Source organism: Engystomops pustulosus, chromosome 10 (assembly GCF_040894005.1).
Source record: "Engystomops pustulosus chromosome 10, aEngPut4.maternal, whole genome shotgun sequence".
NCBI classification, from domain to species: domain Eukaryota; kingdom Metazoa; phylum Chordata; class Amphibia; order Anura; family Leptodactylidae; genus Engystomops; species Engystomops pustulosus.
The window spans coordinates 80,575,797-80,592,642 of record NC_092420.1 but is presented as its reverse complement, the minus strand read 5'-3'; the positions used below and the strand labels follow the sequence as shown (position 1 = coordinate 80,592,642).

At 43.0% G+C, this 16,846-nt stretch overlaps 1 protein-coding gene across 2 annotated transcripts in view; it reads right to left on the bottom strand.

Annotated features, from left to right (window-relative positions):
- GIPC2 (GIPC PDZ domain containing family member 2) overlaps positions 1-16,846 on the bottom strand; it is a 59,326-nt gene that overhangs the window by 30,242 nt on the left and 12,238 nt on the right. Inside the window, exons 2-3 of one of the 2 annotated variants that reach the window (XM_072127209.1) lie at positions 9,613-9,798; positions 4,839-5,019 (exon numbers count right to left, since the gene is read on the bottom strand). In XM_072127209.1, the coding sequence (XP_071983310.1) occupies positions 4,839-5,019; positions 9,613-9,798 (367 nt within the window). The remainder of the gene's footprint in view (positions 1-4,838; positions 5,020-9,612; positions 9,799-16,846) is intronic. The other variant, XM_072127210.1, reaches the window with a different exon arrangement.

The window sequence follows — 16,846 nt, the reverse complement described above, 5'->3', positions numbered from 1 at the left end:
TTCAGTAAAGGGGAGCTCTGCCGGTGGACATTTCATTAAAGGGGGGCTCTGTTGTGGACATTTCAGTAAAGGGGGGCTCTGTTAAAGGACATTTCATTAATGAGTAGCGGCTGCATTTCCTACCCTAGGGGTTGTCCTCCAGTCAATAACTTTTCCCTTTTTTGGGGGGGGGAAGGGTGTAAATTTAGGAGCCTCGGGTTATACGTGAGCAATTAGAATATGAGGGGAAGTTCAGCTGCAGGATGCACACAGGCCGGACCAGGGGCAGTATCTACATCCCTGACACTGTCTGGGAGATCTGGTCTGGACGACAGTCGGGGTGAAGGGTTTCATGCAGTCCAGGAATGTTCCGCTTTTCTGAATAGATGGGTTATAAGAGCAGATTGTAGTTTATCATTGAATTACTTTTATAAACAGTACAAGATTAAGAATATAGAGTAGTACTGAAGCCCTAACATCCGGACACATGTTGGTTTGGATGCTGGCGGGGGGCCCTAGTCGCGTGAAAAGCCTGGGGCACGTGGGACACTTAATCCGCCACTGGTTATGGGATTCTCTCTGACAGCTCTTATAAGTGGGAGGAAGGTAAAAGAACCAGACACGGTGAATCAGTTTTGCACTTCCTAGTAAGCTACATGGCAAAAGCTCTGGAGTAGCCCACTGTGGGTCTCCTCTTCACACGCCCCATGTTAAAGGTGCACCAAAAAAAAGTGGTGCCCTCTGTCAGGGCAGTGCAGGGGGCGCATTAGGGTCTGCTACGACCATAAAGAGGATCTTCTTACCTTATACATGTAATATACCCCTATATAGTATATAGTATACAGCATTAATATCTGATGGATTCCATGTAATCTCTTACACAGTCAGGTGTGTCAGTAGTGTGCCCGCTGTGCCATATACCCCATACATCTCCTCAAACCCAGGACACGCTTCATGTGTGATGATCGTCCCCTTCCTACCTTATATATGTAACATACCCCTATATAATATATAGTATATACCATTAATATCTGATGGATTCCATGTAATCTCTTACACAGTCAGGTGTGGCAGTAGTGTGCCCGCTGTGCCATATCTCCTCAAACCCAGGACACGCTTCACGTGTGATGATCGTCCCCTTCCTACCGTTGTTTTTCTGCACTTTGATCTTGCGTGTCCATCCCCCCTTCTCCTGAGAACCTGACTCCCTCCACACTTATCAGGCACATACACTTTTCAGTATCTTTTCTATCCATTTCCCTTCTCGTCTTTCTTCGGAGATCATCTTACTGGTTACTCTGCTCACCAAATGCAGCGGAGAACCAAAGAGCCGTCCCTCTGGGTGAGGATATAGGCCTATGAGGTGTGTAACCTGCCGGCTGCTGCAGAACTACAAGTACCAGCATGGTATATTTACAAGGCAATGGATGCAGAAGTTTGCATAGTGGTAGCGGTCAAACTCCAATGTGGCCCTTCACTTTATCTCAGGGCCACACTAACATCTCAGCGGGAATGAGAGATCATGTAATTCTATAGGGGGATACAGAAAGCTGAGTAAGCATGCTCGGATGTTTCCCTACCTCCCATTTACATGCGTGACCTCATCCTTACTACATGAAGGGAGCCTGTAATTTGTTTGTTGAGCGTGTACGGCGCGTGAACTCGGCTTCACACACTTGAAGTGGCTGATAACAGGGAACAATAGAAGGCATACCACAGTAAAGCGATGAAAAGTGAGAAAATGTAGCAGATAATTGTTACGAAGATTCCGCAATGGAGCCCAGGATACAGTACAATTCACACATGACATGTTTTCAATTACTTTTCATCATTTCAAATAGTTTCCTGGATTCTTGGCAAAAATCTGTGCAGAAAAATTTACATTGTGTCTGAACAAAGCTTAATCTGTCATAACATTTCAAGTAAAGCTGCAGAACGTTCCATCCAAAACTGGCGAGACATGCCAACATTCATCTGACGTGTTTGGACCGCAAAGGATTGGAGAGACACACTCAGCTCTGCTACATCTCTGTATATTTCTGTCCTGTTCTCTCTATGGCCCTCATTTACTAAGAACAGTGCAGTCTGTACTATGTGCAGTGCTCTGTGTAGTGTGCAGGGGGCGCCAAATTCAGAATTTCTAGCGCACGCTCTTCATGAATTTGGCGCCCCCTGCACTGCCCCGACAGAGTGCACCAACTTTTTTTTGGTGCACCCTTAACATGGGGCGTGCAACACCTTTCTTTGCATGTTAAATGTGTCGCACGGTCCGACTGAGCACCGGAACGCCCCCTTCACTGCAGAAATCAGCCACGCCACAAAACGATCAGGTGCGACACAAACGTGGTGCGGACACTTCCGATATACATGTTCAAGCAGTTTGAACTGAAAATAACGAGCAAGGTCCGACAGAAAACTGGTGCAAGGACCTTAGTAAATGAGGGTCTATGTCTTCTTCCTAGCTTAGTCCCTGCTACTGGAATTAAGTCAGTGACAACCCAAACAGGATGAGGCACATTAAATCCCCATCATCACAGCCGGCGCACACATTGTCAGCATCTGGATCTGAAGTCTTTCTCTTAATTGTCAGCAGGGACAGATTAAGACTGCCATGGACCCTGGGCTGTATAAATATTATAACCCCTACAAGTCTGGAATCACTTCCTACATCTGGTACCAGAATCAGCCTCTTGGGGAATGGAGGATGCATCCCTTCTGCTGCTTTCAAACTGCAGTTTCAGGACCTTTGAAGGACCTTCAAAAGTCCTGAAAAGGCTCTTCTGCACATGTGTATTGAGAGCAGGAACAGATGGATGAGGATTGATGGGTGAAGACCCTTCTCAGCATAAAATTTGGTTGGTGTTTTGGTGGCCATGGGCCCCCTAGAAGGCTTGGGCCTTGGAATTCCACCCAAACAACCATTATTATAATCCACTACTGGATATCAGTGACCTCCATTAACATGTTACCCCCCATGTGTCCATATGTCAGCGACCTTATTCTGTAGAGAAGAGCGGAAAGTGTGTAGCGAACAGCGGAGGGAGACTATTTTGTATACATCTCCATCAGCAAAGAATTATGTATACTAGCTAATGGTAACCCTGGCACTTTTCTATATCGTATTTATGCCGAGTTTACTTTTATATAAGCCAAGTTTTTCAGCACAATTTTTGTGCTGAAAATTCCCCACTCGGCTTATACTCGGGTATATCAAAAAAGGGGCTGGCTATATACTACAGGGGCTGGCAAGCTATATACTATAGGGGGGCTGGCTATATACTACAGTGGGCTGGCAGGCTATATACTACAGGGGGCTGGCAGGCTATATACTACAGGGGGCTGACGTTATACTACAGGGGCTGGCAGGATAGATACTACAGGGACTGGCTGGGGGGGTTTGCTGGCTATATACTTGGAGGCTGTGACCAATGCATTTCCCACCCTCGGCTTATACTCGAGTCAATAGGCTTTGGTGGTAAAATTAGGTACCTCGGCTTATACCCGGGTCGGCTTATACTCGGTATATACTGTACATTATTTCTGACATGTATATTGGGCAAATCACACACCTTCAAGTTTTTTGTTTTTATGTATTGTACAGATCATTTTTGACTCTTTGTGAAAAACCTTTTCTTTTCTAACTGGGAAATCGTCAGAAAGCAAAAAAAAAAAAAAATCGACAAATAACACAACTACATATCTACAGCTGCCTACTGATGCTTTCCAGGTAAAAATAAGGTAAAACAAAAACAAAGCAAAAACAAACAGGGTTTTATAATAATTGACTCTATGGCAACTATGGAGTATACTGTATACTATATGGTTGGTCCAAAAGAATTCTGTACATTAAAATATTGGTGAAAGATTTACTGTTTGTCCAGAAAAAAAATTATATGGAACTCACTAAAATATTTTATGCAGCAAAGAATGAACCATGATTATATAATAAAAATGAAAACTATCCCAACAGCAGCTTGCTGACAGTTTCCATCTGTGTTAAAACCTGAAAATATCAGAATATTGTTTTATTGTTTCTCCGATATTTTGCACTGTTCAATAATCAAACACAAAGTAAAATCCACCCTCGCCACCCCCAGACGAAGGCTCATTTGGAGCCGAAACGTATGTCGGGGACGCGGACCCTCCCGGACAGCAGCAAAATTCTACAATTCCATCCTTGGGTAAGAGACTACACCTTCTTCCCTAATAGCCACAGGTCAATATACTTGGGCCTAGGGCTGATTATTTACCACAGCTTACATGCATCACAGAGGACAATATTATCACCACTCTGTAGATATTAACATCAATCACTGCAGACCAACAGTAAAGGTGATTAACCTTCATTGGTCTAGCCTCTTACCACATCATTAGATACTTTTTCATAACTTTGCTCTGTCCGGGTTGGGCCTGTCTTCTTTCCATTTTGTGTCTCATCACTTGTAATTTTATGCATTTTTAACTCTGAGCACTATATGTTATCAATAAAGATTTATTGTTTATATGCATCTTGTTAGTCGATCCTTTTCTCCTCTCATTTGAGAGGTAACCTTTGTATATAGGCAACTATGGAGTACACTGTATACTATATGGTTGGTCCAAAAGAATTCTGTACATTAAAATATTGGTGAAAGATTTACTGTTTGTCCAGAAAAAAAATTATATGGAACTCACTAAAATATTTTATGCAGCAAAGAATGAACCATGATTATATAATAAAAATGAAAACTATCCCAACAGCAGCTTGCTGACAGTTTCCATCTGTGTTAAAACCTGAAAATATCAGAATATTGTTTTATTGTTTCTCCGATATTTCGCACTGTTCAATAATCAAACACAAAGTAAAATCCAGAACCTACCGAAGGATTTTAAGGGCTCTATTAATTTCAGGGTGAACGTCTTTCCCTTCTCCAGCTCCTTCAACATCTTGGCAACTTCATAATGGCGCGAACCTACAATGTTCTTCCCGTTTATGCTTTCGATGTGGTCACCGACGTTTATTACTTTCACTTTGTCGATGACGCTGTCTTCTTTAATACGCTGTAAAAGAAAAACAGGAAATATAATATTTTTCGCAAATAATTTCCAAACTTTTACACTATGCAGACATAGGTGATGACATTGTACTGTGGGCAGCCACCAGTAGAGGGAGCTAATAAGAATGCAATTATGAAAACTGTATACAGAATACACCCCCTAGTGGTGGCTGCAGACAGTCATAACTGTATTATTTATTTTGTTGGCTAAGCAGGGGATGTGGAGCTCTGTATAAATAAATAGACGTGCAAAAATAAGAGAAGTGTCTAATACCAGTAAATTTATATTCACTTTATTTTTCATCACCATGCGCAGTTGCCCGAGATCTCAGGATAGCCGGAAAATGATGTTGCAATTAGGAGGCAGGACTAGAACTCCAGATGCATGGAGTATGCAGAGCACACTGACTGTAGGAGGTGGGGTTACCTGACTGCTGGAGGTGGGGTTACCTGACTGCTGGAGGTGGGGTTGCCTGAATGCAGCAGGCGGGGTTACCTGACTGTAGCAGGCGGGGTTACCTGACTGTAGCAGGCGGGGTTACCTGACTGCAGGAGGTGGGGCTGCCTGAATGCAGTAGGCAGAGTTACCTGACTGCAGGAGGTGGGGTTACCTGACTGCAGGAGGTGTGGTTGCCTGAATGCAGCGGGCGGGATTACCTGACTGTAGCAGGCGGGGTTACATGACTGCAGAAGGTGGGGTTGTCTGACGGCAGGAGGTGGGGTTGCCTGACTACAGTAGGGGGAGGGGGGCTGACTGATTTGTACAAAAGAATAAAACATTCATGCTACAACCTAGAAATATGCTAAAAAGATCAGGAGAATGGAAGTTCAAATATTATCAACTATCCTATAATAAAATATAACTGTAAACTAAAATCAGGAAATCTACCATCAAAATCTATCATGATAAACCAGTGACACTTACTCATAGATCCAGGCACCGTGACAGTTGTCATCTTTGTATATTTCCTTTATCTGTGGCCTCCTTCCTTATAAAATCAACTTTTAAAATGATGCTAATTAGCCAGAAGCGCTCTTGGGAGCATTGTCAGAGTCCCTCTGTGACATAACTTCACAGGTTGTTATACTGTACAGGAGCACTTCCCACCTCTCACTGTGTGAGATTACTACAGGCAGAAGGAAGGGGAAATGCTGAGGGCCGCAGGAGGAGACAGTATAACAGGCTGTGAAACTGCAACAGGAAGGGGTCTGGTAACACCTCCAGAATTTCTTTGGCTTATTAAAAGGAAGGAGGCCATGGATAACAAATATAAGAAGATGACCACAGTCCTGGTGCCTGGATCTATGAGTAATGTCCCTGGTTTATCATGATGGATTTTGATGGCAGATTTTCTTGACATTACCTAGTTAAGTAACTCAGAGGTGATAGAAGTACTTTACATGGGAACTGTTTTTTTTCAGGAATACAACTTAGTCCTATTATAGGGTTCCCAGCACTCAGACCCCTAACAATCATTCAAAAAGGGGTCATTTATACCCTCCTTAGAAGAAAAAGCTGGGTGAACAGATGTGCTGCTTCCTCCATTATGTTCTATGTGACTGTCAGGACTTTTGTATAAACAGTGGGGATTCTTTTTGCTACACTGTACGGATTTATATACAATGTATCAGTCCTCACCAGATAATACATTGTTTATATGTCATCGGGAGATGGTGTTACATCACTTCTGTAAATAGGAGTTTCAATGTTTAGTTACATAAGGAGAATAATCCACCTCATCTGTTTGAGGAAGAGGCGGATGGCACCCAAAATTACCATTACAGCTGTAGTGTGAATTACCGGGGAACTTTACAAGATCCGCCCATCTTCCAGCCTTGTGTGCGGCACTGACACATGTTTACAGCTGTGAGAAATTGTTGTATTACAACCTCATTAATAAACCAAAGAAACATTAAGAGTCTTATGAAACCATGACACCACCATGACAAAGGCTTCCAGGACCCGTCCGTCCTCACCAAATCTCTTCCCCGTTCTTCTGTTCTTCTCTGGTGACAGATGAGTCAGTATGTGGCGGTGTGTGTTACCAGACCTGTCTGCACGCCTGTGTACATGACCCCAACACTCGCCGCTTTCACCACAAACAGTGCGATGCCTTCTCCGGATATATTATACCACATGTATCAGAGAGGAAATCATCATGTGTTTGCAGTAAATAAGCGCTTACACGAGGCGGCCACAACAATGGTTGTAGTTAAGTACAACCTGTTACTCGATTATACTCCTCTACTATAGTGAACGGCACTCACTATTCTGCTTCTGGCGGAGTCACTTTGGGGCATTTATCAATTGTGGCCCAGGGTCTGTGTTTTTGGTGCACGAATCGTATTACAATTTTCTCTGGGATCTTAGATTGTGGCACAAGGGGTTAATGAACTGGCAAAGGACCGGAAAAGGTTGGAACTTCACATTCATGAAGGAAAAATGGAACTCCAAAGACCAACATTTTGCAGCTCTAAAGGACGAATATACACGAATGTAGGGCATACGTCTGGCACGCTGGAGAGGAGGAGGGGTGACCCCTTCCATCTCCATAGAGATTCACGGCATTCGGCGAGCACACGAAGAAAGGTAAGTGTGTATGGATCGGTACGGTGCCACACGTGTGCAGAACTGCATCGCTCTATGCGTCCATTTCAAACTATGGAGGACATGTGTACGGCTACAAGCTTGCGGCCGTACATGTGTCACCCATATGTTAGTGTAAATTCAGCCTAAGTGTGCGCCAAAAATGGTGCCAAAAACTAGTGCAGGAAAAATGATCAAATTTGCGCCCAAATTCTATGGACAAATAAAGAAAAGGCCTGAGTGTTGGAAAGGGACAAATATTGAGGTGGCAACACAACGAGACTGCAGTGCGGATGAGGGGGTAATTAACACCTCACCTGCGCTGCAGTCTCTTTCCACTTTAGGAGTCATATTGGACTCTGAAACGCGTTGTATTCCAGAGATACCAAATAAAACATTCGTTTACAACACATCTCCCGTTTACATGAATACCTGAGTGCGCCGACCGTGACAAATACCCCCCTCTATCCACTGAACTCGTTTCCAGACCAGTGTGGCAACCGTGTTTTGACAATTTCTGTCTGAAGGCAGCACCTGCAGGCATCGACACTAGTTCCAACACGCCCTTAATAGACTTGTGCCTAACCTATCACAACCGGATCTGGTGAGCCTCATCCTCCCCCTAAACACTACCACTGGTTTTAGCAATAATACTACTCTATGAGCGCTATCTGATCTTCATGATATGGCTGTCTACCAACAAGGGCTTGCCCATCCATTACCCAGGGACCTATCTTACACACACTCAGGGGTTGCCCCAGGGAGAACCAGTACATTAGCCTCTCCCTCCATATTTCTTGCACACGCCACCTGCTGGAGACCTTCCAGGCTGTAGGACAGTCCTCCGGTCCCCATACCAAGCACCGTGACCACAGCGTGCCCAAGGCTGCAACCGCCAGCCACTCCAGTATTCTGGGCCCCTCCTGTCTCCAGGCCCCAAGAAAAGGCTGGGCCCTGGATGGGGATGTTTCACATCCTTTATTATACTCCAGAGCTGCACAAATCCCACTTCTGACCAGTGATCACTAAGGGCTCGGCAGGACCAGATCATATGTGCATTAAGTCACCCCTCCTGCTGGGAATTGTATCTACTCAGAGCCTTAGCATCTGTCAATGTCTCATGTATAACCGCTTAACCTCATGTATTATATGTCACTAATCAGATGACTATACACAATAACTATGTGATTATGGTCATGCAGATAATGACGTATATCATATTGCATAATATAAGGTTAATGGCACATTGTTATCTAATGAACTCAATGCTGGGAACATATATCTCTCCCACTAGATGTCATACACAGTGACAGCGCTAATAGCTACTACATCCAGGGTAAAGTGCGCTACACAGAGATCCCATATCTGAGATGTAACACTGTATTATCTGGTCATAAACCAACATATAGATTATCAGACGAGTCAAGACGAGTCAATTACCTTTACTCTTCAAAGCATCGCTCTTGTTGGAGCACCAGTTTGTGCTCCAGAGCTGCTCTTCCCATAGACAATGGGGACAGTGGGGCAGATTTACTTACCCGGTCCATTCGCGATCCAGCGGCGCGTTCTCTGTGGAGGATTCGAGTCTTCCGGCAATTCACTAAGGTAGTTCCTCCGACGTCCACCAGGTGTCGCTGCTGCGCTGAAGTTCGTCGGAGTGCACTGAATTCACCAAGCCACGTTGGGTGCAGGTAAGTGCGTGTCAAGCGGCACATTTTTTTTTTAAAATACGGCGGTTTATCCGAATCCGCCGGCCACGCCCCCGATTTCTGTCGCGTGCATGCCGGTGCATTCAGGGAAAATCGCAGCAAAACGGTAAAATTCGGGTAAAACGACGTGAAAACGCGATTCGGGCCCTTTGTAAATGACCCCCATTATGTTGTAACCAGTTAGACATCTTGAGGTTAGAGACCTAATCATTTCTAATTACACCTGATTATTCATTTAGTCCTTATCTTCCCATCTGACTTACTATCATAAAAATGTATAAAATCATAGTAAGACGTTTACCTTTATAAAAGCGACTCCCGCTCCGTTGTCTGTAATGGTCAGCCCCAACGCATCCTCCGACTTCATTACTTCCACTTCTTTCTTTGAACCTTTTATGTGGGCGAAAATGAAGTCTTCGAGGCCGATCTGCCCTCCTAAAAGCTTATCCATGTCGATTTTATGGGTATTCAAGGTGCAAAATAAGATCTGGAAGGAGAAAATAAATTATATTGGTATAAAAGTTTCATATAGTTGGGAATGCACATAAAAATCTTTTATTTAAAGGAAATCTACCATCAAAATCAAGCATGTATTAATCGTAGATCCTGGGACCGGGACCGTGTAGTAATCTGCTTATATTTGTTATCCATGGTCTCTGTCCTTTTAAAAATCAACTTTTATGATTATGCTAATGAGTCAGAGCTGCTCTGGGGGTATTACCAGAGCCCTTCTGTGCTGCAGCTTCACAGGCTGTTACACTGTGCATGAGCACTTGTCCTCTTCCACTGTGTGCTGAAACTTCCGCTGCTATATCAGGTAGAGGGAGGGGGAAGTGCTGAGTGAGCGGGAGGAGGGAAACCTGTGTAACAGCCTGTGAATCTATAGAACGAAAGGGTTGTGACCTCTATATAGATAACACTGACCCATCATTACATCACTACTGACAATAGATGATGTCACAGCTTATCTCCTCCTCCTCCCTGTACAATGACCTCTATATAGATAACATTGACCCGTCATTACATCACTACTGACAATAGATGATGTCACAGCTTATCTCCTCCCCCTCCCTGTACAATGACCTCTATATAGATAACACTGACCCATCATTACATCACTACTGACAATAGATGATGTCACAGCTTATCTCCTTCCCCTCCCTGTACAATGACCTCTATATAGATAACACTGACCCATCATTACATCACTACTGACAATAGAAGATGTCACAGCTTATCTCCTCCCCTCCCTGTACAATGACCTCTATATACATAACACTGACCCATCATTACATCACTACTGACAATAGATGATGTCACAGCTTATCTCCTCCCCCTCCCTGTACAATGACCTCTATATAGATAACACTGACCCATCATTACATCACTACTGACAATAGATGATGTCACAGCTTATCCCCTTCCCCTCCCTGTACAATGTCCTCTATATAGATACCACTGACCCATCATTACATCATTACTGACAATAGATGATGTCACAGCTTATCTCCTCCTCCTCCCTGTACAATGACCTCTATATAGATAACACTGACCCATCATTACATCACTACTGACAATAGATGATGTCACAGCTTATCTCCTCCCCCGCCTGTACAATGACCTCTATATAGATAACACTGACCCATCATTACATCACTACTGACAATAGATGATGTCACAGCTTATCTCCTCCCCCTCCCTGTACAATGACCTCTATATAGATAACACTGACCCTTCATTACATCACTACTGACAATAGATGATGTCACGGCTTATCTCCTCCCCCTCCCTGTACAATGACCTCTATATAGATAACACTGACCCTTCATTACATCACTACTGACAATAGATGATGTCACAGCTTATCTCCTCCCCCTCCCTGTACAATGACCTCTATATAGATAACACTGACCCTTCATTACATCACTACTGACAATAGATGATGTCACAGCTTATCTGCTCCCCTCCCTGTACAATGACCACTATATAGATAACACTGACCCATCATTACATCACTACTGACAATAGATGATGTCACAGCTTATCTCCTCCTCCTCCCTGTACAATGACCTCTATACAGATAACACTGACCCATCATTACATCACTACTGACAATAGATGATGTCACAGCTTATCTCCTTCCCCCTCCCTGTACAATGACCTCTATATAGATACCACTGACCCATCATTACATCATTACTGACAATAGATGATGTCACAGCTTGTCTCCTCCCCCTCCCTGTACAATGACCTCTATATAGATAACACTGACCCATCATTACATCACTACTGACAATAGATGATGTCACAGCTAATCTCCTCCCCCCTCCCTGTACAATAACCTTTATATAGATACCACTGACCCATCATTACATCACTACTGACAATAGATGATGTCACAGCTTATCTCCTCCCCCTCCCTGTACAATGACCTCTATATATATAACACTGACCCATCTTTACATCACTACTGACAATAGCTTATTCCCCATTTTTTTGCTAACATGTTCCCTTTAATAAAGAAATGTGTTCCTGTGTCCTTCTTTCTCCCCTGCCTTCCTTACTTATTTAAGCAGTTTGGGAAAATCAGTTTTCTGTCCTGTATCCACTGACGACTGAGAGATAAAGTCTCTGGGATAGTTTCATTTTCTTGTAGAACAGAATCATTGAGGGAAATATTCTCTTATCTCTATTTTGTGTAAGGAACTTCATAACACTGCTCAGTACAGGAGAAAGAAGGAGCAAAAAAGGCATCTTACGATGACAGCAAAAAAATTTGTGCTTCAAAGTTTACATGTTTTCCAATGTAAAGCATTCATCATCAATGTATTGGACTGATTGCTGAGGAATCACTTTACATTTCTTCATATAGTATATGGTGCTGTCAGAAACAGTCTAGCCACTTTAAATAAAGAGTGGGGTTATTTGACTTCTGCCCATTGAATATCTCCTATCGCCACGACCAAGGAGACACAAGGCAGAGGACCAGAGATTTGTTCTATACAATTGGTGGGGATCCCAGCAGGTGAACATCCACTTTACATAATCCCATTCTCCACTGCAAAAAGTTTCAGAAAGTGTCTGGTGCTACTAAAAACCACGTACCAAAAGAGTCAAAGTGGGACTACAAAGTCAAGTGTCCAAACTCCTGCCTATAGGTACTTGCTACAGTGCAAAATAAACCTGTAAAGAAGGGTTAACGCCAGTGGCATAACTAGAAGCTGATGGGCCCCAGTGCAAAGTCTGTGCCAGGCCCCTGACTATAATGTATGGTTTATAGTACTAGTCTTCTCATATGGGAAAGTGACAAATGATGGGCCCCCTAAGCCTCCTGGCCCAGGTGCGACCGCACCCTCTGCACCCCCTCAAGTTACACCCCTGCTTAACGCTGTCGCTAGGCAGAGGTTTTATTGTTTTTGCTGTGCAGAACTTGTCTGATACATTAGTTTTTATAGCAGAGCTTCTGTTGTCTGCCACCTTTTGACTCCTTAGAGATTTGAACAAACTAAGTCTTATCATCGCCAAGGAACAAAGAGAACAAAAACGTATGACTCACAACACAAGCAGGTGAAATCTCAAGTCTTAAGAGTCTGTGTAACCAGCTCAGGAACAGAGATATGGAGGACTTCCTTCTCTGGACACTTTGCTACAGGCAGAGATAGATATAAGACTAATGTCGGGCAAAACAACGGCCAACCATATGACGTGTATGGTGGTGTCCTGACTTGTCCTTGATGACAAATATTGGGAAAATGAAACATGATAGGCTTCGACATTACGTCTGGCAGCATGCCGAATGTGCATCTGCATGGGAGGAGGCTTGGTAAGGGTACAAGCTGTCCACCTACAGCTATCTATGGTGCCCCAAAGTAAATAAGACCCTATAAACCTCTCCCAAACCCTCTCTTTCAATGACTTCCTTGGTGACCACATTGTCCATTCATATAAAAGATTTTAAAAAAACAGCTCTGGGCATTGGAATGGGTAACCCTGTCCTAGTCATTGGATGACCTGGGAGGACTCATAGGGAAGTTTAGTCCCTGAAAGGAGAGCACCCTTAGGGTTGTATAATAAGTAGATCTGTCACCAGCAGCTTGTTCAAGGTTTCCATCTGAGACAGAATTCCTTTTCTAAATCAAAAAAGTAAAATGAGCCTTAAAAAACCAAAAGGTGCCATAAACGGCAATTGTAAAATTCCACAGCAATTACTGGGATTGGGGCCAGCCACCACAATGTCCACTATCTGCCACCAGGAGTGAATATAATGGGGCACATTTACTTACCTGGTCCGAGGAGTTCGCCCAACGTGCATTGTTCCGACAAAAATGTACTGTGCCGCGATTCACTAAGATTGTGCGCCCGAAATCCTGCATGTGTCGCTTCCCCGCTCAGGTCCACCGGAGTTCACCATCTTCTTCCTGGTGCATGTAAGTGCATTGTCTTGCGACGCAATTTTAATGTTAAATACCGCGCTCATTCCGAATCCGTCGGATCATCCAGGGGCCAAGCCCCCGGATTTTTGTCACATGAAAGCCAGCGCAGCTGCACCAAAATCTGATCACGTGCGACACAATCCCCTTCTAAATACCCCCAGCCATGCAATCCCCGAAAACTTCGGGAAGTCTGACGGAAATGCGATCCGCGGACCCTTAGTAAATAAGCCCCATTGTGTTACTACTGTACTTCTACCTTGTCTATATTTCCCCTTTGTTTTTACATCCCTTGTACTCTTTTTAAAAAATTGTATTTTTATTGAATGCATTTTTATAATAGGAGACATAAAGTCCACAGAGAACATATAGGCATACAGGCGGTCCCCTACTTAGGAACACCCGACTTACAGACGACCCCTAGTTACAAATAGACCTCTGGTAATTGGTAATTTATTGTACTTTAGTCCTAGGCTTAAAGGTTATTAAAGGTGTCTGCAATGAAGCTTTACTGTAAATCTTGGTTCTTATGACAATCCAACATTTTTAAAATCCAATTGTCACAGAGACCAAAAAACAATCATAAAATATACAGTTCCGACTTAAATACAAAATTAACTTAAGAACAAACCTACAGAACCTATCCTGTACGTAACCCGGGGACTGCCTGTATTATTATTTGCGTATGATTGTAGATTTACTATGCCTTCTCTGCTGGTTTTCTGGCTTTTCTGTTGGGCACGAGAAGTGAATGCTCCAGCCCACCATACTTACTATTGTCTCCGCCAGAAAAACACCGGAGACTATAGCCCAAATCTCCACCAGGTTATAACTGGGGAAAAATAAGAGGTGTAAGATATCACTATCCTTTCTTCTCCTCATTCAGAATATAATAATTTTTATATACTCGAGTATAAGCCAGTGCACCTAATTTTACCACAGAAAATGGGGGAAAATTATTGATTTTTTTAATATTATCAAGTATTAGCCTAGGGTGGGCAATTCATTGCTCACAGCCCCTCCCCCCACAAATTAAATTCCCTGCATGGCTTATACTTGAGTATATATATATATATATATATATATATATATATATATATGGTGCATGTCTATTAAACGGACTTATGTAACAACTGTGAAGAATTAAAACCAGGACTTTATAGACAAGATCGGGAAGAATTAGAAAGAAAGATAAACTCTTTTTGCTTCTGCATAAGAGACTTTATTAAAATCAGTATACCACCTGCATAAAACTTCATGTAACATTACAGTATGCAGAAGAAAACTAACAGAATTCATACAATATTTTTCTCTTAACAACCTACAGTATCTACCGGGTGTTTTTAATATAAATTTGTATTTATATTGCATTACATTATATTATCCTTCTGTTTTTGTACTTTGTAAGTTTAATTAATTTTTTTTTTTTAAAAAGAGCATACTACACGCATGCTTGGCCAAGCCGAGCATGCAAGTCTAAGTAAATACAGTAGGGGGGAGAGACAACTGTTGGCCAGCAGGTATCTTATCTTATACTCTAGTGTTACATCTGGTGACCATAGGGCCGTAGCAGCGTATGTTGGAGATGTATAAGCTGAGGCTGAGCTTCCTCCTTAAAAAGAGAAGTGTGTCCCCAATAGAAGGAAGTTCACCACAGGTAAAACAACAAGGACCTGGCAACCACTAATTCACACCCAGGATCTTGTCGTAGTGCCAACCATCTGATGTTTACAATGGGAACATTGAAACAGTTTTATGGGGGGATTTACTATTGAGTCTCTAAATAAAAACTATTCCATGTTATACTAACGGGGAGGCAAATGTCACTGCAATGTTGTATTTAATCGAAATATAGGTGGTGGTTCAACCTCAACACTATCTACTACAACACTGCCCCCTATGGACAAAAATACGAGTCTGAACAGCTAGGAAAAGATTCATTACTGGGTGGATTCGCACTGGATACTCATGACATGCAGGAGATCCATCACCATTGTTTCACCAATGTAAATTATCCCTTATGCACAGGATAGGAGGTAAGTTACTGATCACTAGTGGTCCAAGCATTGGGACCTCCAATGATCGGGAGAATGAGTCTCTCTCCGGCAAAAAGGACCGGTGAAAGTGCATGAGCTCTATTCCACTGACATGTTCTTGTGTGCTGCCCAAAGCGAATGGACCAAAAGTCTCCATTTACAGAGGGACTTTCGGACCTGTTTTTCCTGCTTCATAACAGTAGAATGACCCCTTTAAACCTCTACGACCCCAATACAGACATTGTATTATCACCACCACCTACAATGTCCATTTATACTGGTGTGGTCCTACTGGGCAGCAAGGTTTTGGTGCCTCCTCAGGTACCAGGGTCTGGGTATACCTACACCCTCTGACCCAATAAAGCTGCATCCCTGGTTCCATGTAGAAATGGAGATAAACTGGATGAGAGTTCCTTTTGTTCAGCTCATTGTGTACATGTGTACATAGTTACATACTGAAAGACAGAGGCCACCGCATGCTCAGTACAAGTTGAAAAAAAAATGCTCTATATCATCCTGCTTCCTGCTGGAGAGTACAGTATATACACACAGTGGAGGCCATAGGAGCCTATGGAGGACAGATTCAACTGTATTGCATCCATCGCTGACCTCTGCTGATCTTACGCTGTTTGTGTTTTCCTGGTCATTTTGCAGCAAACACCCACTGGCAACACCTGTGATGTCATCGGTGAGCGACGATCAGTTGCCATGGCAGACTAGAGTCTTTATAAGACTCCAGGACCTGTTATTGCTGAAGATCTGTAACAGTGTGCCTGTGCCACACTTTTACAGATATATATAAAATTTTCCATATACTGCAATACAATAATATTTCAGTATGCGGTAGGAGTATCAGATCAGGGTTGAAGTAAAATTAACAAAAAAAAAAGTTAAAGCACAAAAGGGGTTAATTGAAAGAGTGCTAGTGTGGCACTTTAATAAGGAGCCCTTTAGTCTGTTCATATGATGTTTTAGTATGATATTATTTTAATGCTTTATATTTTATCACAGCTGGCGGAAGGAGAATGTTGGAGATGGCGCTGCTCGGCTTGCCAACTTGCCAGCTGGG